This window comes from Pelobates fuscus, chromosome 10 (assembly GCF_036172605.1).
Source record: "Pelobates fuscus isolate aPelFus1 chromosome 10, aPelFus1.pri, whole genome shotgun sequence".
Lineage (NCBI taxonomy): Eukaryota > Metazoa > Chordata > Amphibia > Anura > Pelobatidae > Pelobates > Pelobates fuscus.
Window position 1 is genome coordinate 83,970,834 of NC_086326.1, and position 26,384 is coordinate 83,997,217.

Consider the following 26,384-nt stretch of genomic DNA (forward strand, 5'->3'; position numbering starts at 1 on the left):
CAGAAGACTGACCGCTACTGGAGATGAAGGGCTTGCGTTGTCGCCTCCTTGAGATGGAGTGACTGATCTAGCAGGTGTGCTAGGGATAGACAGGTCTTCCCCGCCTTCTGGTAGCTGTGACATGCTATAAAATAAATTTAGCAGTTTTACCTAGGGTAAAATGTCACTGGCTGCTTTAACTAGTGCCAAGCGGCGAAACAATTAAGACGATAGGTGACAGGTGAGGCCCTGCTAGTTGCCAAGCGGCTGTGAGAGGCTCTACCTATGAATTGGCCCGATTGGGGTACGAGGCCATTGATATTATGGCGGGGAGTTGGCCCCTCTGTGACAATAACCAGAAAAATACAGAATGGGAGTGACAGGTGAGGCCCTCTCTATGCAACCGTGCGAGGCGGCTAATTATGATTTGGCCCGAGGGGATGTCGTACCTCCGTTTTGAGGATGGGTGTTGGCCTCGCGGGACCACTAACGTAAGGCGTAAAAGGCCAGGAAGAACGTACCTAGAGGCTCCTATGCTTTACTGCCAGTGTATAACTAGGTTCTGACAATAGTTGGGGACGGGAATCGTGTGGAATTGCGAAAAAGGGACGTACCTGTTGAGCCAAGTATTTAGCCGGATAGGGTAATAAGGTGATCTGTAGGTCCTACAAGATTAAATAATGAATTTAAAATTAAATTAATTTAATAACTATTTAGTGGTTTATCGAGATGTACCTTTAAATTCCCTCCTGTACCCAAGATACCTACCAGGTAGATTATCCTAAATTGGAGACTGGATCAAAAACCCAAAAAGGTTGCCTGGATGGCCTAGCCTATAAATGTAGAAGTTATACGTAAGACCAATGGCTATGCAAAATCTCAAGTGGCTAGTTTATAACATAAAATTGACAGGTGTAACTGTACGTGTTTTAGGAATTTATGTGCAACATAACAAAAATGCCTCACATTGATTGCTTGCAGTATCTAGAACACGGAATGCAACCTGCCAGACCTGCATGTTATTTATCTGAATTCTGGTGCCGATGCCAGTCACTAAAGCTGCATCAAATACTAATACTATATATGTAACACAATATGCTTCAAACTAGCACAACATGCAATAACTAGTATGACCACAAGGGGCCGACATAACCCTCCTAAACCCCACAATGAAAGTACGAATGCATAGTTTAATGAATAAATAACGAATAAATAAAATGGCCTGCCATATGAATATTACTTTAGCCAGGTATATGTACGTAAGATCGCGATCTGATTTGAACAAAATCATGCATAGAAACCGATTGTAAGTTTGCCCAGCGTACGTGCTGTTTCGCCCGCCCAAATACTCAAAATTGAGAAGCTCCGTGTTGTATAGGGGTATCCCAAAATGACGCGGAGCGACTTACGGTTAGTTGTGAAAACGGCACCAGTCGCCGGGCGCTTAGCCGGTATGCGGATACACCGAGGGAGACAGGACCACCGTGCGAGTTGAACCGGAGTAGGAGGAACAGGTAAGTGCATCCACTGGATTCCTTGCGAAAAAGGAGATTTGCACGGACCGGAAGTTCAGTTATGCAAATATCTAGACCTGAGACGGTAGTGAGTGAAGGGCTGGAGCTCCTTAAGAAGGGGAACCAAGCCCCTCCCACAACTTCAGGCCCTGACATATATATATATATATATGTCTAGCCAGCTCCTAGGTTTTACACCCCTCCCTGTCACAGGTGCCTCATCTCAGGACCCTATTTAGCCTTGTACTGCAGAGAAATCGAGATAGAAAGATTTCCTCAAGTGAGTAGCTCATTTAGTAGACAGTTGGTTGTTAATGTAGGACCTGCCAAAGATGGGGTACATTAACGTTGTGGCAGGCTTATGCAATGTATGATCATATAATGTAACTAAACCTCCATTATTTTTTGGCTAGATTAGATGTTTTTAATAAAACTAGCAATATCTGTCAGCACCAAAGTAGCTGTTTAGTAGATAAGGGAGTGCACTGGATTTTCATTTTTTTATTTAGACCCACACACCATGACAGACAGACACACACATACACTCACACTGACAGCCTGACACATAATATAGCTACCTGTGAGCAACCAGGGCAGACAGCTGGGTCAGGTGTGCTGGCGGCCGCAGGGAGGAGCTGGCTGTGCTGGCGGCTGCAGGGGGTAGCTGGCTCCTGGCTGTTCTGGCGGCTGCAGGGGGAGCTGGCTGTGCTGGCTATGTTCCCCAGTGCGCAGCTTAATGAGATTGGGGCTGGAATATGATGTCATATTCCGTCCCCGGTCTCATTAAGTAGCGCGAGAGGGCGGGGGAGCAGAGCCAGCACAGCCAGCTACCCCTGCGGCTGCCAGAACAGCCAGCTCCCTCCTGCAGCTGTCAGCACAGACAGCTTTCTGTACGGTCCCAGGTGCCGATGGCCCACCGGGAAATTTCCCGGTATCCCAGTGGGCAAGTCCGGCCCTGAGTGAGGTTAAGGGAAGTATTGTAAGGGGAAGAAGAAAGATGAGAGATCTCTTCCCTGATTGTAGAGATCTTTTCAGTGAAGTGAGTTGCAAAGTCTGAGGGGGTCAAGTTAGGTGGAGGAGGAACAATAGGGTGAAGAAAATGTGTGAAATAGTCGTTTGGGTTTGCGGGAGAGTTTGGTTATGAGAGTATTGAAGTGATTTACTTTTGCAGAGGAAAGAGCCAAGCTGCATAAGCGCAACATAAATTTATAGTGGAGAAAGACAGACGCACAGTGATACTTTCCCCAAAAGCATTCAGCAGTTCTGGAGCATTTTTGGGGGTATCGAGTAAGCTTGGAGTGCCAAGGTTGTTGTAGGGGGCTCTTGCTGCGTTTAAATGTAGGAGGTGCCATGATGTCTAGTTGTGAGGAGAGGATGGAATTGTAGAAGGAGGTTGCAGACCTGGGACAGGTGATGTTTGAAATAGGTATAAGGAGGGTTTTGAGATTAGTGGAGAAATGCTTTTGGATTTTAACCCTAAGTGGGATAATTTTTAATTTTTTTTCAATCATTATATCCATCTTCATGTGTACCGGTTCATGTGCATTACAGAACCCCTACTAGATTACCACTTCAGCTATTTTTATTTTTCCTACCCCTTCACATGGGAGGAAACGGTATGACTAGCTGATACATTTTATTTTAAATATATCCTGAAGTTACGCTTCATCTCTACAGAGTCCTGTAATTACTATTGTAAGGGTAAATATTACGTTTTATGGGTTAAGAAAGTGCAGGAGTGTACTAATAAGAGGCAGTGTGTACACCTGTTATTTTTACTTATCTAAAATTTGGGTGTGACAGACAATCTATAAATGTAATAATGAGCATGGGGTGGGGTGGTCAGGTGAGGGGAGGGTGGGTATCAGACTTTCTTACAGCAGTATGTGGTTATGCAATTGGCTTTATGTGATGGATGTGTCAGTAATTTGAAATAACACAGTTCTGCAGGGTTAAACGATAGGCACAGACTGGAGGAGTCTATAAGTGATTTGAGATAACTGAACATGTAAAAATAAAGTGTAAATGCTTTACCTCAAACTCCCCTTTGGTATATTTGGCATCAGGCACGCTTACAATTTCATCCTCACTAATTTCAGGAATGCTCTGTAGAAAAGATAAAGAAGTGGTTAAGAGGAGGGAACCAATTATTTTGCAATTGCTACAAGATATTTTTTTTATTATGAAATAGCATTAAATGCGAGCATAAACTTGATTTTATTTAAATACTAAAGAAAATTGTATCACATTCAAACTGAACCCCTCACGGCTATCCCGTAGAATAACTGAAGAACATGTCAACATTTGTATGTGTGCTTAATTAAGATGAACATAAAATGCCTTCTCTGATTTGGCTGGTGGTAGAATCCTGTAAATTATGACTTTCAGCTTTTGTGGCCATTCAACTGTCACAATTCTCAATTATCGTCAAAGGCAAAGCAATGATTATGACCAAGTTATTCATTCACCAGTTATCCACCAGGGATTTGCAAACTACACAGACATGTTACAATGCTGCCGCCCAGCTCATGTGTTCCCTATTAAGGGTTAATAAGTATGCAGGGGTTTAGAAAAACACCCCTCTTTGTCTCGTTAGTTGTTTTTGCCTTAAGCAGAAGGAAGAAAGGTGAATTGTTAATGGTAAGAGGTTTGCCTTGACGTGGCAGGTGAGCTTCTCTCTAATGGCCATTGGAGTTACTTTATAATATCAATTTATTTAAATATGCATAGGGATATGGGCCAGTGCCCAAGTAACTCTTTTCTTTGTTTTTATTGTGAGTATTGGGGCTGATGTGTACTATGATCATTGCTGCTGCCCAAGAGTAGTGGGAGTCTGAGCGCAGGACTTATTTTTGTGTATTTGTATTTGCAAACTATATAAACAACTGAACTTGAAACATAACCTTGACTAATTTTCAATTTTGGATATTGTGAACAATGTTTGTAATACCCCGGTAAAATCCTGGATATTTATGTTTAAGTGAATAGCCTCGAATGAAAGACATTGTTTAATCGAATCTGAATAGGAAAATGTACAGCTCTCATGAAAATACAGTGTTGTTTAGTACTCACATTGAAATGCCAGAGGGTGAGTAAGGCAATGACCATGGCAGTGGTGGTCCTCCCTTTGCCTCCATGACAGTTAAACACAAAGGCTGCTTTTGAGTCTTCAGCAAGCATGCTCTTCATAGACTGGAGAATCAGGTCAAAGTCCTACATGAAAGATGCTACAAGTCAATGAATGCCTTTCATAGCTTCATTTTGGGAAAATTTGTTATTTAGTCTAACGCCTCCTCAAGAACAAGTCTTATCCTATTACAATACTTTGGATTTGTTGTGTTTATATGCATATATTCCTTCCCCTTATCCATATTCATTCTAATCAGATTCAGTTTAATCAAATATTTCAGGAACATTCCTATAGAACTATACTAGATAGCCTTGACATTGCAGATGTTTCCTGTGAAACACAGCTGTCCAAATGATGTTCTAGAATGCACTTTCAGCATCTGCTGCTGGATAGCTAAATATATTTTGTAATGAAGTTCATCTATGGATTGCTCAAGTACTGTACAGAGATGCAAAGTTGAAAAAAAAATGTGGATCTAATCCCAATATTACACTGTGTTTCACTAGAAAAAAAAAAACAATGCACATGTCTAAAGGACACAAATTAGTTTAAAAAACAAAACAAAAACCTCAACATTCTACACAATCTACACAAAAACATAGTAGACTTCCTTAATGTGAATGTCAAGTTATCAGAAGAATTTAATGAATAACCGGATAACATATAATTCGAAAATATCTCTACGTAGCTGTATCTCGATGAACACTTGCCGCTTACTCCATTATTACCAGTTATGGTGATGAAGTAAGGAGGACTCACACTTCTCTTCCATAGGTTCCACAGTTCTGATAATATTTTATGTAAATATCATGTCAACGAGCACTTAATTATTACCTGTTCCCTGGGAGCACAGAAATCTGGGATTGGAATCCTCTGATACACTAGTCCAGGATATGTGGTCTTTTGCTGGTTAAACATCTCCAGTATAGTCTGGCAAGTTTTAAACATTTTCATCTGTTTTTCCTGTTGAAGGTAGACCTCTAACCACTTCTGTGAGGTGAGGACGTGATTTGCTACTGCAGCTTCCAATTTCTGGGCAAGGAGAAGACAAATAATTGGGTGTTATAAAAAGTGAGTAGTTCTAGCAAGAAAATACTAAATGGATCATACACCTATTAAATGCCAGTGTGGTAGAATGTGATAATACATCATTTGCAGAGAAATGGCAAAGCAGGAAGAAAATCACAAATTATTTTTTTTTTAACCACAATATATCAGACCACATTTATGACGGTGAAGGCAAATTAAGGAAGAAGGTGGAATTAAATATCTTTACAGATTGGATAAACCAGTTAGGGCTTCATAAGTTAACACATACTAATCTGTAATATAAATTATGCAATTTGTTGTGTTGAGTTAAAGTCAAAGTACTTCTCAATTGTCTGTCTAATTCTATGTTTTGTGAATGCAAAAATGCTGGACTTTACAATAATAGCCTATACTGCCCCCTTGTGGACATAATTCTATAAAAAAAAAACACTGATTACATCTAATATTTGAGGACAGAATGCAGTTTATAGATGACATTAATGTATTTTTAAAAAACATTTTTATAAAGGAATTTATTTAACAATCCTAATTATATAAAACTAGATAACTAAATAGTATATATGTAATTTCTGCAAATCTATGCATTATTACTGGTTTAATACTAATATTATATTTTACAACTAAATAAAAATGTGAAGTTTGCCCTAGGTCACATAGCACAACAAAGTACATTCCATTAAAACAGGTATGTGAAAAGAGCGTTCAACATTTCAATGATGGTGAATTGAGCAAACACAGCATAATCACAAAACGCATTATACAGCTTTATTTCTTATACTCCACAAATGTAAATGTAATCTTCTGAAACGATCTTTATTTTGCTTTCTCTAGTCCCACACTGGTACCTTGCACGCCATGCCGTAATGAACACACTGTAATTGCTTTCAATGGTTATTGTCAAGTCCACATAACAATGAAAATTGTCTCCAGCTACACAGAAATACAGTCAAATCTGGATTCCAATCCAAGCATATTGGACTTGTTGCTTTCTATTTCACATACATTACCTCCAGCTGTTCTGGGGACGAGACAGGTAAAGCAATAGGCTGTTCTAAGTTTTCGGGTTCTCTTGTTGTGTAAATTTGTTCATTGCCTTCCAGCACAACATCTTCTCGAAGGTTAACCCACAAAATTTTGGAGTGTTTCCTTTTTGCATCAGTCAAGTAGCCGAGTACAGAGCTTGTGGCCTGAGATTTTAAACAACAATACGAATAAGCATTAATGATTTATAACCAACACACATATATATATATATATATATATATATATACACACACACACATACATATACATACACACACACACACACATAAATACATATACATACAAACACAATGTTTCTCCAGTTTTTTTGCTTTACTAGAATACTGGAGAAAAAAATAACCAATAAAAAAAAAAGTGCTGATAATTTACTCACTCCTTCCTTAACCCCTTAAGGACACATGACATGTGTGACATGTCATGATTCCCTTTTATTCCAGAAGTTTGGTCCTTAAGGGGTTAAAGGACCACTATAGTGCCAAGAAAATATACTCGTTTTCCTGGCTCTACAGGGTCTCTAGGTCCCCCCCACCCTCAGGGCCCCCCTCCCTCTAGGGAGTGGAAGGGGTTAAATTTACCTATTTTTCCAGCGCTGGGCGGGGAACTCTCCTCCTCCATATCGCTGTCATCGGCTGAATGTGCGGCAGGAGCCGCCTTCGCATTCAGCCAGTCCATAGGAAAGCATTCTCAATGCATTCCTACTGTCCTCCCCCCCCAGCCCCCACTCCAGGGCGGTGGGTGGGGGCCATAAAGATAATGAGGGAGGGGGGGGATCTACTGTCCTCCCCCCCAGGCCCCCACTCCTGTGCGGCGGGTGGGGGCCATAAAGATAATGAGGGGGGGACCTACTGTCCTCCCCCCCAGGCCCCTACCCCTGTGCGGCGGGTGGGGGCCATAATGATAATGAGGGGGGGTACCTACTGTCCTCCCCCCCTTGGCCCTCCCCCTCATTATTTTTATGGCCCCCACCCAACGCTCACGGGTGGGGGGGGGAGGACAGTAGGTCCCCCCATTGTGATTTATGGCCCCCACCCACCACGCAGGGGTGGGGGCCAGGGGGGAGGACAGTAGGTCCCCGGGGCGGATCGAACATCGCATGTGTTCGCCCGCGGTGGCGAATGCGAACATGCTATGTTCGCCAGGAACTATTTGCCAGCGAATAGTTCGGGACATCACTAATGTTAAACAAAAATACAATGTTAAACAAAAATCTGCACACCAATCAAGCCATTTACTACAGCAAAGGATTATATTATATATCGATTATTTTTACTTTTCAGTTTTTTTAATGTTTGATGTAGTCAAATAATTATGCATTAAGAAATGTTAACGCAACACAGACAATGTTGATTTATGTAAAGTTTGTTAAAGTGCCACTATAGTCACCTGAACAACTTAAGCTTAATGAGGTTGTTCAGGTGAGAACTATAGCTCCCTGCAGCCTCTCTCATGTAAACACTGTATTTTCTGAGAAAATACAGTGTTTACATTGAAAACTAGAAACATCTCCAGTTGCAGTCACTCAGAGTGAACCAGAGGGACTTCGGAGTTGATGGAGGCATAATTTGCCTCCATCCACTCAGGTCTGCCATCAGCAGAGCACAGGGCAGCACTGTGCACAGCATCCTGCGATTCAGTATCTCCTCCCACTGCATTAAGACACTGAACTTTCCTCATAGAGATTCATTGATTCAATTCATCTCTATGAGGAGATGCTGATTGGCCAGGGCTGTGTTTGATTCATGCTGGCTCTGCCCCTGATCTGCCTCTTTGTCAGTCTCAGCCAATCCTATGGGGAAGCACTGTGATTGGATCAGGCTACCACATGTCAGCAGACTGCTTGTTTTTCCTAAGTTTAACAGCATGCAGATTTACAGCTTCAGGCTTGAATACAGTAAGATTTTGCTATATTTATGGAGACATGAGGGGCCCAGGGGGGCTAGATGGTGGTGTTTACACTATAGGGTCAGGAATACATGTTTGTGTTCCTGAAACTATAGTGATCCTTTGTCAGATTTGTTTTAAGGCTATTTGTTTGGAGTGATGTGGCGTTGCTAACGGAGAGGGGGGGCATGACCCCCCCCCCTACATCATGCAGTGCCCCCCCTTGTACCTCTCCAATTTAAATTTAAGTCGGGAGCACAGAGTCTCAAGCTGCAGCAGCACTGTCACTGTGGAACTGTGTTCCACCATTTTCTTATGTGCAGCCAGAGGGGGCACTGTGCTGGAAGGACTTCCTCCTGGGTCATAGAGAGCAGCGCGGGGAAGAGACAGGGAGAGGAAGTTCAGCTCTGCACAGAGGCATCCAGGCAGCTGCTGGTCAGTGTATGGGTGTGTATGGCTCAGTCTGTGTGTGCGTGGGTGTGGGGGGGATGGGTCCAGTCTGCATGTGGGGTTGTGTGTGTGTGTCCATGCTCCCCACGGCGGCCGACTTTAATGTTTCCTGGGTGGCTTAGCAAAGGGCTGACAAATGCCAGGCACCAGGGCAAAATGTCTAGTCGACATGGCGACCTGGTACCTGGTATGTGTTGAGCCCTGTGAATGTATGTGTGTGTGTAAACACACACACATTTTATAACTGTCCCCCAGGCCTCTTATGTCCCAGGCCCCTTATGTGCCCCTCCACCCCCTTAAGTATGAATCCTGGAGAAGCCACTGGATGTTTTCTAAAGAAGAATTAATTTATTCCTGTTTCATGTCAGTATAGAAAACTACCTCTAAAAAAGAGATAGAGAGTGTGACTTTATAGTGCCCGAAAAGTAAAAGTTGCGAGTGCTATTCCCCCCCAAAAGTAACACATTGTTTATCAACCTCAGAGCCGGGATTTCAGGGCTCTTCAATACGAATACAGTATTTGCTATTCTACACAGTTGCTTTTCTGCTTTCTTTCTCGTTGTATATTCCTGGAGGGATACTGCCTGGGCTAAAGGGGTGTTTTGCTGCCCAAAGAGCATAAAGGATCCTTTTACAGAGCCAATATTACATAGGCTCCTGTCCATGTGAGTGGTTTCAGTCATTTTTTACCATCAATTGTCTATTTTGGGAAACCGTCTGCACTAGATCTTTTGTTTTCTTGTTCCCTTTTATATGTACATTCAAGTTTTTCAAGACTGTCACTGAACCAAAGGGGTGAGTAAACCCCTCAACTGTTTAGAGCGCTCCACTTGTTTGGTATAACTTTTATACCTTATCTTATTGTGTATTCCTGTTTCATGGTTTAGGACATGTTAACAGAAAAGAAAAAAAAAAAGTAAATGTAAGCAATGGATAGAAGGGGTTAGATAACAAGATCCTGTGCTGAAAAGCAGCAATAAACTGTTATGATATTAACCAAATCCATCGCATCCTCCTTAAAGAGATGACATTTACAAAAAAAGCCATTCAGAGAATGTACATGGGAAAGTTATTGAATGAGCACCCGGAACCGCATGGAATCTCTTAACCCCTTAAGGACACATGACGTGTGACATGTCATGATTCCCTTTTATTCCAGAAGTTTGGCCCTTAAGGGGTTAAAGTGGTCTGCACCAGATACAGGTGCAGACCACAATCTTCCCCCACTTCCACACCTGCACTCCATTTGACCACAAGGCATAACATCTCCCTGCTGCCAAAAGGTAAGCAGAAGGAAGGGTAGATGGAAAAAAATGAATTTACCCTAACACACACAACCAAGGCCAAATTTACTTCATGAGCACCTGTAGGCACAGAATTCTCAAGTGTCCCCTCAACCCCCTTCTTCCATACTAATAAAAAAAAAAAAGTACTTGGACTTTTAAATATGATAAAATTGTTGTGAATACATATACACATTATATATATATATATATACATATATATACATACATATATACACACACACACAGCCATTTTATATATGATTTTTTTTAATATATGCACACACACACACACACTCACACACTCACACAGACACACATATAAAGAGTGAGAGTGTGTAAATGTCGGAGTGCTTGTCTATGTATGTATATATTTCTAAGTATGTGCTTCAGTGTGAGTAGCAGTAGGTAGTAGCAGTATGTATTAATATTATATTAAAAATAAAATATAAATATATTAAAAACAGAGCTACCCAAAAAGACATTAAACGGATAGCAACTTAGGTTAATGAAGCAATTTTGGTGTATAGATCATGCCCCTGCAGTCTCATTGCTCAATTGCCTATAGTGACCCTTAAATAAATTACCGTAGTCAAAAATTAAAAAAAAAAGGAAAATGAGGAGGGAGGGAGGGAATGGGATCACCACTTGGATAATCACCTTTGAGTTAGGTTGGGCGGTTCCATATATCGATATTTTAGGGACCCTTCGAAAGTTTGAAACATTCATCTCCTTCACAGTACTCAAAACATCTGGTGAGAATCGTTCGTCCAACACCTGCAACAAAAAATTAGATCAGATTTTACAAGGAAATGTACATGTACAGAAAAAGGTGATTGTAAAATACTCGAGTAGTTGAACAGTCACAGAAAATCTGGACTGGGGAAGAAGGGGATGTCGTACACAGGCTGCAGACAAGAGATCTGCAGCGTTAGTAAGCGGTTTTTAGATATGGTTAAATGCATGCATGTTTTCATTGGGGATATATCTACAAAACTGTTAATAAATAAATTAAATTGGAGTGTTCCTTTAAAAGGAAATGGTTAACACTTGATATGTGTCTTAAAAGAAAAAAAAACTTTATTAGCAGTGTGGTGTCAGATTAGTGTGGTCACTGTTCAATTGTGCACAATATGTTAAGTCCCATTGATAAGAATTAAACTTACCAAAACTCGTGTCCCTTTTGTAATAAGTTCCCCAGACACTGTGAGTTCAGAGAGGTTCATATTTGCTTGCAGTCTGTATATCCATGGGTGCATACACATCCATCGACTAAAACTCAGTGCAAAGGCCAAAGGATACTGAAAAAAAGCAAATCAGAAAAATGATGAATAATATTAAAGTGACATCTTTTCACTTGCATTATACAAACATCAGATTCAAGAAATTTGCAAGTCTAGTCTGTCTGAGAGGAAATTTTAATTTACAAGATAGTACAACAGTTCAATATTAGTGGTGTGCCAAGATGATGGTAGGTCATGCTCACTGTGCCTAGAGGGAATTAGCTATACACAGCTGACGAGGCCCAAAGTAGTCCAGAATGATTATCCGGGGAGGCTGTATCTCTCGTGTAGAGAGGACTTGCAGGCACTTAAGTTCTGGACTGGAATGGACTGGACTACCCTTATGGGTGGGGTCAGTCTGATATGCAAATGGTATAGGTCTCCTTTGTAATGGCACAAGAGAGCAAAAACATTTTTGAGACTTGAGCAGGGACTAACCAAAGGGTAAGCTACTGAGTTTCTCTAAGCATTTGACCTATCTCAGAGTTCTCATATTCTCTGTTTTAGGCCATAGAGATGCCAATTTACCCGCCATGCCTCAATTTCTGTGCTTAACGTCAGTGTAGAGGTCAATGGTCTCTTAAGGCCTAATGCGGGAACACGACAGTTGTGTTTCGGATGGAAGATCTCACATGGCTGGCTTTCAGTGTACTCCACTGCATTGCTTTTAAATCTATGAATGTAATAACTCACACTTTCAGAGAACTGAGAAGAGAGAGCTGTGCAGTGGCCCCCTGCTCTCCCATTTCCTGCACGTCCATGATGGAAATAAAAACAGTTGCATGGAGTACATGGTTCCTGGGCTTGGGACTTGGGTAACACGGGGCTTGGGTAACATGCCTCTCAACTGCTATTGTTACATCAGAGTTAAATTTAACTAAATACACCACTTAAATTGTGTGCCACTTTTAAAGATAAGATATCTAAAGCATGTTTTAGTTGGGTTACCTTTCAAGCAAGACATTTTTGGGACTGTGGAAGTAAGATGCCTATATACTAGTAGCCATGGAAATTTGCTACTGACACGGACATTTTTTGGGTTCATTTTGGTTAACATCGGCTGATTTATCATTAGTAATGATGTAAATAGTACCAAGAAGTTAGGATCATAGCATTGCACATTCCAAGTTCTTATTCTGATGTTTTCCTGTATTACTATGTGTTTAAATTATCATGGTTCTCCCCATGTTCACAAGTTTCTCCAATGCCCTATCTGCATGTGCCAAACCCATTTCTCTTCATTATCACAATTTGCTGGCAGCGGACTACCCTGGTCTGTAGGCACAGTGGATAGGAAATTGGAGCTTGTGCCACTCTACTCAGTTTGTATCGAATAGGTTTAGACTGCTTTTGGATAAACAAAAAGGCTGAAATCCGGAAGCGAATTATAGATATGCAAACAAATGTTTAAATTCAACATTGGCTAATACATGACTGCACATTGAGTTGAACCAAATAAGTGGTACATTTTGTTCCAATAATTACAGTTTACATTATAAAATGCATTTTATAAGATTATTTTATAAATGTTATGCATTCAATTAATATTTATGTTTTAATACCCAACCTTTTGTACACTGGCTGTTTCTACTACCAGTGGGCAATGATATTAGATTTCTGTATGCTCTCCCTTAAATTGCAGGTGAATATATTTTGCAGATCTGCCTTCTATTGGATGTGTTCACAGTGAATTTGGTTGAAATCGTTTTTTTGGTAACTATACAACTCGTATATTTTATTTGAGATTCGCATTTTAGAATGACTGATTTTAAAGTCGTCAGCGCATGAAACTGAATGAGATATATTCTGAGCTTTTTTGGTTTAAATTACAAAATGTATCTTTAACAAAAAATAAGAATTGTAAATCTGTTGAAATTCAGTTACTTTTACCAAATTTTATAAATCAAAACCAAATTCAGGCAATAGTGAACAACCCCATTAATGGTTTATCCAAGGGGAAGGCATCCTTCGGCATTCCAGATGTTGTGGACTACATCTCCCATAATGGCCAAAATACTGGCAAAGCATTAGTATAGATGGAGTCCACAACATCTTGAGTGCCAAAGGTTGCCTACCATTTGCTTATCTTTTTTTTTTTATCCAATTAGAAGTATGTAAGATAAAGTTGCAGGTTACCTGCTCATGAAGATAATAGTTGAAAGCTACCAGATAAAAATAACGCTCCAGGCTATTGAGGGTTCCACGTAGGAAATATTCTTTGGTACTACTTCCCTAAAAGGAAACAAGATTAAAAAATATATAAAATAAGCCACATGAAAGAACCTTGTAAAACATGAAAAGTAGACTCTAGATTTTATGGTGTAGGAGTTCACAGACTATAACATTTTTAAATATATTGTGCACTGTATCATCATTTCAGAGGGATGTAAACATCTTGCATTTTTAACCTTGTTACACATTATACATTGTATTTGTATTTATTTTTCCAGTATACAGGGTGGAAGACTAGGCAGGCTATTCTATGGTAGCTTCCCAAATAAGGCCATCTGCATATAGAACATGCTCACTCTGTTATGGAAAATGGCTGAGAAATGTAAACTCTTCTTCTTAGCAGTTATTCCATAGGAGGAATTTGAACAATTAACATGTAGCAAGTGATAATGAAGAAAACCAGGAACATTTTGCTGACGACAAAATTAAATCAGAGAGAGGAAACAAAATTAAAACAGCTTTTAACTCACATATAACACATGCATGAATTTTGCCAAATATGTTATGCCTAATTGCTACTTTGTAACAATTTCCACCTCAGTGTTCTAAGTGTTGGTCTAGGTGGCCGCAATTCCTATGAACGACCATGAGGTGGCGGCCATCTTGTTTGCATGAACGCAGGCAGCGTTGTTTGGTCATCGAGTTCATGGAACTATTTTCGGATACTGAAACTCTCGTACACTGCTGGACTTCCATGATCGCCTGCGTTCGGTTCAACAACACTTAAAAAGACACTGTTTGGTGGAAACGTTCCCACAAACAATGGGAACAATCTCCAGGGTAGACTATTGGCTATGTTCTGTAGTTTGCTTGTTTTTAAACTACCGAACTTGACCGACCGCAAGCCCTGGTTCTCTGGAACTGTTTTGGGCATGGGACCATGCATGCGGTCGGTCAAATAAATGACTTCCAGGAAATTCCTGAACCCCTGACTGAACTGATCTGGGTGATTTTTGTATATGTTGGTCACCCAGATCAGGGATATCAGAGTAACTTTTGTGGGGCTTTTATGTATTTTTAGGGTACTTTTGGGGTGTTTGGAAAAAAGTGTTTTTTTTCAGTGCTTGGAGATAATTGGATAAGATTAGTACAGTTCCTGATCCATTTATCTCCCAAGAACAGAGGAGGGATTATCTGATTATGTGTGGGAGTGTCCTGGATTTGAGAGCCAATGTAATTGTGTATTTGTTTCTACTGTGGTTTACTCTCAGGTCCAGGGGGGAGTGCCCCTTGCATGGGGACATGCATATAAGGCCAGTTGTGGCTTCCCTTAAAGTATTCCAGCTTGTACTCCCAGAACTACAGTTGCAAGAAAAAGTATGTGAACCCTTTGGAATGATATGAATTTCTGCACAAATTGGTCATAAAATGTGATCTGATCATCATCTAAGTCACAACAATAGACAATCACCGTCTGCTTAAACTAATAACACACAAAGAAGGAAATGTTGCCATGGTTTTATTGAACACACCATGTAAACATTCACAGTGCAGGTGGAAAAAGTATGTGAACCCTTGGATTTAATAACTGGTTGAACCTCCTTTGGCAGCAATAACTTCAACCAAACGTTTACTGTAGTTGCAGATCAGATGTGCACAACGGTCAGGAGTATTTCTTGACCATTCCTCTTTACAGAACTGTTTCAGTTCAGCAATATTCTTGGGATGTCTGGTGTGAATCGCTTTCTTGAGGTCATGCCACAGCATCTCAATCGGGTTGAGGTCAGGACTCTGACTGGGCCACTTCAGAATGCATATTTTCTTTTGTTTAAGCCATTCTGTTGTTGATTTACTTCTATGCTTTGGGTCATTGTCTTGTTGCAACACCCATCTTCTGTTGAGCTTCAGCTGGTAGACAGATGGCCTTAAGTTCTCCTGCAAAATGTCTTGATAAACTTGGGAATTAATTTTTCCTTCGATGATAGCAATCTGTCCAGGCCCTGACGCAGCAAAGCAGCCCCAAACCACGATGCCCCCACCACCATACTAAACAGTTGGGATAAGGTTTTGATGTTGGTGTGCTGTGCCTCTTTTTGGCCACACATAGTGTTGTGTGTTTCTTCCAAACAACTCAACTTTGGTTTCATCTGTCCACAGAATATTTTGCCAGTACTGCTGTGGAACATCCAGGTGCTCTTGTGCAAACTGTAAACGTGCAGCAATGTTTTGTTTGGACAGCAGTGGCTTCCTCTGTGGTATCCTCCCATGAAATCCATTCTTATTTAGTGTTTTACATATTGTAGATTCGCTAACAGGGATGTTAGCATTTGCCAGTGATTTTTGTAAGTCTTTAGCTGACACTCTAGGATTTTTCTTCATCTCATTGAGCAGTCTGCACTGTGCTCTTGTAGTCATCTTTACAGGACGGCCACTCCTAGGGAGAATAGCAGCAGTGCTGAACTTTCTCCATTTATAGACAATTTGTCTTACCGTGGACTGATGAACAGCAAGGCTTTTGGAGATACTTTTATAACCCTTTCCAGCTTTATGCAAGTCAACAATTCTAAATCGTGGGTCTTCTGAGAGCTCTTTTGTGCGAGGCATCATTCACATCAGGCAATGCTTCTTGTGAAAAGCAAACCCAGAACTGGTGTGTGTTTTTCATAGGGCAGCTGTAACCGGCACCTCCAATCTCATCTCATTGATTGGACTCCAGTTATCTGACATCTCACTCCAATTAGCTCTTGGAGATGTCATTAGTCTAGGGGTTCACATACTTTTTCCACCTGCACTGTGAATGTTTACATGGTGTGTTCAATAAAAACATGGCAACATTTCATTCTTTGTGTGTTATTAGTTTAAGCAGACTGTGATTGTCTACTGTTGTGACTTAGATGATGATCAGATCATATTTTATGACCAATTTGTGAAGAAATCCATATCATTCCAAAGGGTTCACATACTTTTTCTTGCAACTGTATGTGTCGTCTGGTTGGGAGGAGAAAGGGCTACTCTTTAATCACTGTTCCAGTGTGTAGGATTCAACGGGGAAAGTCCTTGTAAGCACTAGAGCTCCCAGGATTGAGTGTCGTCCAGTGCCTGCGGGCAGGGCCAGATTTGGATGAAAAGAGGCCCTAGGCTATTCCACTTATGAGGCCCTTTCACCTCCCATTTTTAAGTTTGTAAATTACATGAGAGACAATAAAATACATCATTACTGTGATATATATCAATATGTTAAATGTAACATGTTGTGATTGGTACTAACCTTTATAAAAAATGTGGCACGGAATAATAAATAAAAAAAAAAAGCCGAGATGAGGAGGGGGGGGGGTGATTATGAGAGGGAGGGGGGTGATGAGGAGAGGGGGGGTGACTAAAAAAATTACCTTAAATCCCTGGTGGTCCAGTGGGGGCTGCCTGGTGGTCCGGTGGGGTCCCTGGTGGTCCGGTGGCCCTCATTTCCGGTCTGCAGCTCTGCAGAGCTGCAGACCATGGATCTCGCGAGACCCAATCAGAGCGTTGCCGTGGTAACACGCGGCAACGCTCTGATTGGGCAGTGAACGCGAGATCCATGGGTCTGCAGCTCTGCACATTGCGGAGCTGCAGACCGCTGGTCTCAGCGATCGCAGCAGGAGGGTCATTGCAGTCTGCCACGGGCACCCCCCTAGTAAGTGGCACCCGGGGCGGACTGCCCGCCACCCCCTTAGTACGCCACTGGTCATATCATATGCGTAGAATTTCTCCTTATTTTCAGTTCAGTGTTTTAGTGTTCACTGTTTTTAGAATAGTGTAATTTTAATTTTGCTAACAATTTGAATGTAGGCCCCTCTTGATCTTGAGGCCTAGTTAGCCTATAGGAAAATCCGGCCCTGCCTGCGGGTGTCTAGAGCGAATTTCCCATTCGGCTCCAGGAGAGAGCGGTTCCAGGGCCCCAGTCAAGCCACGGTGACTGTGGGCAGAAGTGCTGCGGTTTGTCCCCTGTTCGAGATAGGAAGCAGTCCTTCGCGGATGTACCCAGGGGTACAGGGAGCTCCGTTACAGTGTATAATCACCTTTTTTGAAATACACACTCCATACCAAGATACCATGGTCCATAATAAAACTACAGTTTAAACAAAAGAAAAGTAAAATAACAAAATATGGTGCAAAAAAAAAAACCTTCCAATGTGTATATTTATACACTCCTTTGATTTTTCGCACACATAGAAGAAAGTCCTTTAAAATATAAAAACACATATACATAGCTTAAACGAATTTCATTAAATATAAATTCTTTTAAAAGTGCACCCGTTCAACATACATACAATTATAATATATAGCTACAATTATGTAAAACTTATGGGTCTCTCACAAATTTTTTTTTTAATAAAAAATACAAAAGGGATTATGAAGCACTGATTTACTATATGACTCATGTAGTTTTCCATCTCCCTTTATAAACCCCCTAGCAAATTAACAAGAATTAAGAGAGTTATATGGATCTCACTTCCACTTTAAATGTGAATATTTCAAGTATAAGTACATTTTGGCTTTTTTCACATGCTTCTATTTAAATGTGATGCTCTTACAGTCAAGGGAAAAAGAAAGTACACCTAGTTTGAATTCTATGGTGTATCAGTACTTAATAACAATTATATGTTCCTTCACAAGTTTTAAAATGAATTAAATACAACTTCAGAGACGAACGATATATGACACATTACACCGTGTCATGATTTATTTAACAAAAATAAAGCCAAGATGGAGAAGCCATGTGTAAAAAATGAAGTACACCGTTATTGCTTCCATAGGAATTAAGAGGCAATAGCAGACAGCTATTAAGTGATCATCAGCATGTGTGACCACCTCTATAAAAGTTGATGGGCTGTGGTTTCATGGTCTGGAGCATTCAGGTGTGTCTTAATACAATGCCAAGACGGAAAGACATCTGCAATGATCTCAAAGGAACAATTGCTGCTGCCTATTAAACTGGGAAGGGTTATAAGGCAAATTTTCTAATTGTTTAAAGTCCATCATTCTACAGTGAGAAAGATTATCCAAAAGTGGAAAACACCCAAGACAGTGATATGCTCAGAGAAATTGCAAAAACCCAAGAGTTATCTCAAACTCCACAGAAAAATTTGAATAACAATTCCTGGCAAAAAATATAATTTAACTATACAATAAAAAAAAAAAGAGCATTAAAAGAACTTAATCACAAAAAGGATATAACAATTAATTACGGTTATAAGGATGTTAGGTGATAAGGGTACTTTTAAATAAACTTTTTTTTAAAAAATGCCTTACATTGGATATTAATTTTTTTTTAACCTTTTAGAAAAAGGTAAGGTCTTAGGCATTGTAACAAAAAAATTTTTTTTTGTAGCAACTTTGTATCCAAGAAAACCAATATTTTTATTTCCTCCCAAAAATTCATAAAAATTTGACACAACCGCCAGGAAGACCAACTATTTCAGGCTTTGGATCTTTAACTTATCCCAATATATTGATGTCTTATTACAACTATTTGTTAAACTATCTAAATCTTATTTGAATGACAGTAGTGATCGTTTATGGATAAAAGAAAGGATGGTATGGAAGAAAAATTTATAGTTTGTAACTGGTGACGTTACGCCACTATATACAGTTATTAAACATGATTTGGGAATTAAAGCTGCTAAACATACTCTAAATTGAGATTTTAATATGCACATGGAACAGGTAGAATTTTTAATGAAGTGTTACTAGTCTTTTCTTACCAATAATTTGTTTTTGGTATAAAGAAGAGGTCTACCTACAGAGTACTGGGACTGCTACAAACGTTTTATAGAAGACTATTTTTTTATTTGGGGAGAAAATGAATCTGATCTATTGTGTTTTTTTATTAGATCAAATCAAAACCAGTTCATTTTTTTCTTTACATACAAATAGAGTCTTACCACCATTGTTTTCTTAGATCTGGTTTTATATGTAGATCTGGAAGTTTTAAAATCCAACACATATTTTAAAAAAGTGTAGATTTTAACAGTCTTATTTTGACCTCAAGCGGTCATTATCCTTCATGGCTAAGGAGTGTGCCTTATGGACAGTTCTTAAGGATTAAAAATAATTGTTCGGATCAAGTAGTTTGTAGGGAACAATTAGACAAAGTCAAATTGCTATTTATTGATAAAAAAATATGATCCATAACTTTGAACAGAATCACTACAAAAGGTGAATGATATAGCTAGAGATACACTACTTAACCGTTCTGATAAAAGTATAGGAAGGACTTCTAATGATTTTCCGTGCCCTATTGTTTTTTTATTTTAATTGTATTTTAGATTTTTGTTGTAGCATTTCTGAGTTATACATACAAGTATTGGTGTGGTACGCTACTTTTTTAAGTGCATTATTAAAGTAAAAGGAACTGTGTCACAAATATAAACATTGCATAAGGTCACTTTTTTCCTGTCTAGCTAAATTTAAGCTAAGGGCGTCTGCACTATATGGTGTGGTCTACTCATGAACTTAAGGTTAAATGGCTGTAGTTGGGAGGGTAAGAGAGACCCAAGAGAGGAATGTGTGCCTTGTGAGAATAAGCACTGTGGTGTGATAAAATAACGTAATAAATTTAGCTCAAAACAATTGTATTGGGGGCTCTCTCTAGCTTTAACAGATCAACAGCATTTGGTGCAGTGTGTGGGTGCACGCCTGCAAACGGGCTGCTACAGGTGTCCGAGGGCAGCCGTGTCACTGCTGTACGCTTCTGCTTGGCTGCTTAGATTCAGAAGAAATTGACATAGAAACAAAAATATTTGTATTCAACTGTGATATGTAAGAATGCATCAAGAGAGACGTTTAAATCAGGAAGTATATTTTACCCATTAAGGACAAAGGCAATTGTCTACACTCTGAGCATTTTTTTTAACAACCAGCAAGAATGAGTCTTTACATCTAACATCATTATTTAAATCAGTTTTTTATTTACTAGTGATTTTAAATCTACTTGATTCAAATCAAGTCCTCTCTGGCTGTCAATCAGACATTTGGTCCTGTTACTTCCTGGTTGTGTGGCCTAAACTTAAGAGGCAGGAAAATTCCGAGAGACTTCTCAATGCTGTAATGCAGTCTGACTGAACAACCACAGAGAGTCTGTGCTGTGGAAGGAATAGGAAGACTTGCAGTGGCTGCAGATTCTAAATTTAGCCACTGACAGCTACTGCAAGCCATTATTTCATATATGCCAAAAGAAAACATACAAAAACAATGACATGCATATTTTCTTTGGTGGTAAAAATACTAAGTTGTGCTTTGAGCAGAAATGAGGCCAGGAGTCTGCCTTCTAGAATATGTGTCATCCTGATCTTTCTGCTCCTCAATACAAAACACCCACAAAGTTTGCATTTAGCTTTGGCACCTCAGCGAGGACAGTAATGAACCTGGTAATAAAATGCTAAATTCTGCCAATATGTAAATAGTGAGAAACATAGTAGACACAATGAACTGAAAACTACTGATCTCCACCACAGAACGCACAGGCCCTGGCTGCATATTTTAAGATAAAAATATATGTTAACTTAGCAAGCTCCATTCTGACAAGCTTCATATCGAAAATTAGTGACTACTAGTTTCATTATTTACATTGAATGCAACTCCCCACATGTTGTATGAATAGATTACAGATAGATAGCCACAGGCCACTAGATAATCATGTCATTCCATTTCAGCAACTGCTGGAATTTTTGTTTTTTAAAATTATATTGTGGGCCTCAGTTGTGCTGGAGGGCAAACTTGTTCATATAAATTAAAAACAAAAAAAAAAAGACTATTTATTGCCTGTATGATTTACTAAGATTTAACAGGATAACTTGTTCAGCATGGACTTCAGTATTAAACAGGTTAAAATGTTCAGAGAGAGACAGATGGCTAAGGAAAAAAAATCTACTTGATGAAGCTTCTAAAGGCTTGTTCTTCCCTAATGTAAATCTTACTGTGTTTAAAAATGTTATTATGAATGTGAGCTGTGTATAAACAGCTATAGTGATTCAATTTACGGTTCAGTCAAAGTAATTTTCCACTGTCACTGACAACATGCAATGTTTACCCATAACCCGCTTGTTTCGGAGAGACGAGACCCATTCGCAACCTAGCTAAAAAGTTCTTCTTGCATATAAGGGGTTACTAAAAATATATTTCTGAATTTAGGAGGACTTGATAGAACAAATAGCGATAATGCACAGTGGATAAATGTTCTATAAACAAATGTGTTTTAAAATAGCTGGCAGAGAAAAAACAGCAGATTGGGGCTTAAGTTCTGAATTAATTATTTGCCTTAGTTTTTTTTTTCCTGCCATCTGCCAATCCATGTACCATTCACTCCCTCAACAATGCTTTTTTTTGACAATTCCTTTTGTTACTACTATAATTTCATTCCTGTTTGCTTCACATAAGCATTAGGGGCCACCGAGTATCCCATGGTGATACGGAGAAAAATTTGAATAACAATTCCTGGCAAAAAATATAATTTAACTATACAATAAAAAAAAAAAGAGCATTAAAAGAACTTAATCACAAAAAGGATATAACAATTAATTACGGTTATAAGGATGTTAGGTGATAAGGGTACTTTTAAATAAACTTTTTTTAAAAAATGCCTTACATTGGATATTAATTTTTTTTTAACCTTTTAGAAAAAGGTAAGGTCTTAGGCATTGTAACAAAAAAATTTTTTTTTGTAGCAACTTTGTATCCAAGAAAACCAATATTTTTATTTCCTCCCAAAAATTCATAAAAATTTGACACAACCGCCAGGAAGACCAACTATTTCAGGCTTTGGATCTTTAACTTATCCCAATATATTGATGTCTTATTACAACTATTTGTTAAACTATCTAAATCTTATTTGAATGACAGTAGTGATCGTTTATGGATAAAAGAAAGGATGGTATGGAAGAAAAATTTATAGTTTGTAACTGGTGACGTTACGCCACTATATACAGTTATTAAACATGATTTGGGAATTAAAGCTGCTAAACATACTCTAAATTGAGATTTTAATATGCACATGGAACAGGTAGAATTTTTAATGAAGTGTTACTAGTCTTTTCTTACCAATAATTTGTTTTTGGTATAAAGAAGAGGTCTACCTACAGAGTACTGGGACTGCTACAAACGTTTTATAGAAGACTATTTTTTTATTTGGGGAGAAAATGAATCTGATCTATTGTGTTTTTTTATTAGATCAAATCAAAACCAGTTCATTTTTTTCTTTACATACAAATAGAGTCTTACCACCATTGAGCATGAACATCTATACACACCTAAGCAGCCGGGCAGTCACTGTTCATATAACTGATGAGAAGCAGAGGGTTCGGAAAAGAACACAACAAGAGCACTTAGTTAATATAGCCAGATAAGATATCTTCAGCAGTGAGAAGAGGATGAGGGCAGCAAGGTTTGGAGGGAAGGTGGCTAGGTCTACAGGGGTGATAAGGAAAACAGCCTCTGAGAAGATGTCAAAAGGACAACTGCATGCTGTTGGGACTAATTCCTGTTGGTCCCACTAAGTGAACTATTATGATTCCGAGACCGTTCTGAGGACTGCTTGGTAAGTAATGATCAGACTCTAATCTTACTAATTCTATAATAGTCACAATATAACTATTAGATAGCATAGGCTACATTGAATTATTGACAAATATTATTATATAGAAAATCACTAGAAAATAATAGGTCCAGATTACCAGTGAACCTTTAACTCAATTAAAGGAATGTTTTGAGCACCATAACCACTTTATCTTGCTGTTGTTAGAAATGGGTCTCCTCCCATTACAAGGAGCCAATCTATTTTTGAATGGTTTCATTTCTTACTTAGGATCCGTAGGGTGCAGCTATCTTCCGTCACTAGCATCTCCGGAGAGCTGTAAGTTTCTTACCAGGAACTTGCGGTTGCTCTTCTAAATAAACTACCTTGGAGATTTTTTCCAGTTATGGCCATTTGGCTTTAAACCGAAATTCACTTGCATTCCCAACAGTTTTATGGAACCACTGTGGCCTTAAAAGTAGTGGATATAGCCTTTGACACTTGCATTTCATCAAAGAAGGTACCAAGGTACTAATGCCAATTATGCATTCATTTGATCTTGGGGCCACAACTATTCTACTCTTCATATCAAAAAGAATTTGAGATTTGAAGCAGGCGCATATTGTTACAAACCTGTTGGATAAGCTTTCCAGATCATTTAATATTTTAGGTAAAAATATAATTTTTTATTTAATTTTTTAACATATTAAAATATTTTACAAATATAGCAATGTAACAATGTTAAAATCGAGGTGTTACAGAGTTAAAGAAAACCAAAATTCTAGTTTTACCCATGTTTTAATTAATAATTAGGAAGGGGAGTAATGGGAGTGGGAAAACAAAAGAGAAAATAATGAGTTCCTAAAGAAATGGGTTTTTTTTTATCTTTCCAAGGGTTTGTTAGAAAAGAACAGGAAGACTACAAAGTACCTGCTGCTTTTGTTATAAATCAGTAGCCCCACCATATGAAACATATGGATATGATTAGACAAACAATTTTATTTTTTATTTAGTGTATAGGTTTTACCTTTTTTCTTTGGTTTTTTTCCCCCCTTCATTTGTGTTCTTTTTTTCTAAGTTATGTCAATGTAGAGATTATTCCATCTCACCAATGACTTGAGTAATGGCTGAGGCTAGCCTACAGTCAATTTAGAAAAAAGAATCTAAATCTTGAGTGATGGCCGACAGAGAAAGGAATACAAAAAGTGTCCTGCACTCCTCTCTTAAAGGTGCAAACATTTCAAATTTATTGGGTCAAACTAGTGGAAGAAATATGTTCTTGTCAAGCCAGTTAAGCTAGAAAAATGGGCTTAGCTTTTTAAGTAGTAGTACAGATAGTATCAGCAAAATAGACTAATAAAGGACCACTATAGTGCCAGGAAAACAAACTCATTTTCCTGGCACTATAGGGTTTTTACGGCCTCCCCACCCTCACGGTCCCACTCTTGCCAGGCTGAGGGGGAGAAAGAGGTTAATCACTTACCTTTCTCCAGCACCGGGCTCCCTCAGCGCTGGGGAAATCCCCTCCCTCTTCCGACGCAAGAGCCGTGCGCGCATTCAATCAGTCCATAGAAAAGCATTTCTCAATGCTTTCCTATGGACGTCAGCATCTTCTCACTGTGATTTTCACAGTGAGAAGCGCCTCTAGCCGCTGTCAATGAGACAGCCACTAGAGGCTGGATTAACCCTAATGTAAACATAGCAGTTTCTCTTAAACTGCTATGTTCACAGCTGCAGGGTTAACCCTAGGTGGACCTGGCATCCAGACCATTTCATTGAGCTGAAGTGGTCTGGGTGCCTATCGTGGTCCTTTAAGTGGGAGCAATTAAAACAGGAATACATCAAATCAGAAAAATACATTATATGTATCACGTGCTCAGAATGTAAGCAGAGAAGAGTTAAACAGAAACATAAAGATAAGTCAACACCTGCATAACCTCAACTTTACCACAAGATGCAAACCACTGCTAAACCTCAAGAACAGAAAGTCCAGGCTACATACAATGTGCCAAAAACTTCACACAAAAAAAAACCCTGAACTCTCGATCAAAGTCTTAAATGCAGATAGTAAAGATCAACCTGTAATGGCAAGGAACTGCACATAAGCTAGAATATACAGCTTCATTTGTGAAACATGTGAGAGGTGGTATTGTGGCTTAGGCGTGTATTGCTGCCACTGTCTTGATAGAGGATGTGACAGAACTAAGCAAAGGCCTCAAAATGTCTCTGAGGGAGGGTGTGTTTAATTTTGCAGGTAATATGGAAAAAAAAAACCAAGTATGGGTTTTCACATCCTGTAGAGAAGACTAAGAGGTGCAGAACAGTGTTAATTTTGTCGACTAAAACTAGACTAAAACTAAAACAATTCAGATGACTAAAAAAAAAAAAAAACACAACAAACTAAAATGGCTTTTAAGTAAAAAAAAACTATGACTAAAACTTAATAAAATTTGCCGCCAAAATTAACACTGCACAGAGGGGCTGTGGAAGGGACAAAGGAGACAGATTTGAGAGAGAGACACCTAGGGAAAGGGGGAAAAAAAGAGACAGATAGAGGCTTTATCTAAACCCATTGGATTTTAGTCATGTCGACTAAAATCTACTGGAGATGTAGTCAACTAAAACTGGACTAAAACAATTTAGATGACTAAAATACGACTAAATCTAAAATGGCTTTTTAGTCAAAAGACTACAAGTAAAGCTAAATTGAAATTTGACACCAAAATTAAAACTTGTGCAGAAAGCACTAAAATCAACATGAAATGCAGGTAGTCGTGTTGCAAACTTTGTAAAGAAATAATTCGTAAAAACACAATAATCTGTGGATATGGAAGCAAGTACTCTCAAAAAAACAAAATAGCTCATGCTACAATGGGCGTGTGATCACTAAAATTAGACAACAGATTAGAATACCGATTAAAAAAATATCCACAGGCGTGTCAAGTCACTTGAAAAGATTGTGTGATTAACCAACTGAGCGGTTCTGTTACACGGTGTCAGGAAGACAGGAGACAACCGCTGCGTAAGACCATTTTTAAATGTGTTCAAACA

General features: G+C 39.1%; 1 protein-coding gene across 2 annotated transcripts in view; it reads right to left on the minus strand.

Moving 5' to 3' along the window:
- Positions 1-26,384, minus strand: part of PALD1 (phosphatase domain containing paladin 1) — a 315,653-nt gene that overhangs the window by 112,856 nt on the left and 176,413 nt on the right. For both annotated transcript variants that reach the window (XM_063435101.1, XM_063435102.1), the window contains 7 exons: positions 13,751-13,846; positions 11,498-11,632; positions 10,992-11,108; positions 6,681-6,860; positions 5,458-5,655; positions 4,566-4,706; positions 3,528-3,599 (listed from right to left, as the gene is read on the minus strand). In XM_063435101.1, the coding sequence (XP_063291171.1) occupies positions 3,528-3,599; positions 4,566-4,706; positions 5,458-5,655; positions 6,681-6,860; positions 10,992-11,108; positions 11,498-11,632; positions 13,751-13,846 (939 nt within the window). The remainder of the gene's footprint in view (positions 1-3,527; positions 3,600-4,565; positions 4,707-5,457; positions 5,656-6,680; positions 6,861-10,991; positions 11,109-11,497; positions 11,633-13,750; positions 13,847-26,384) is intronic.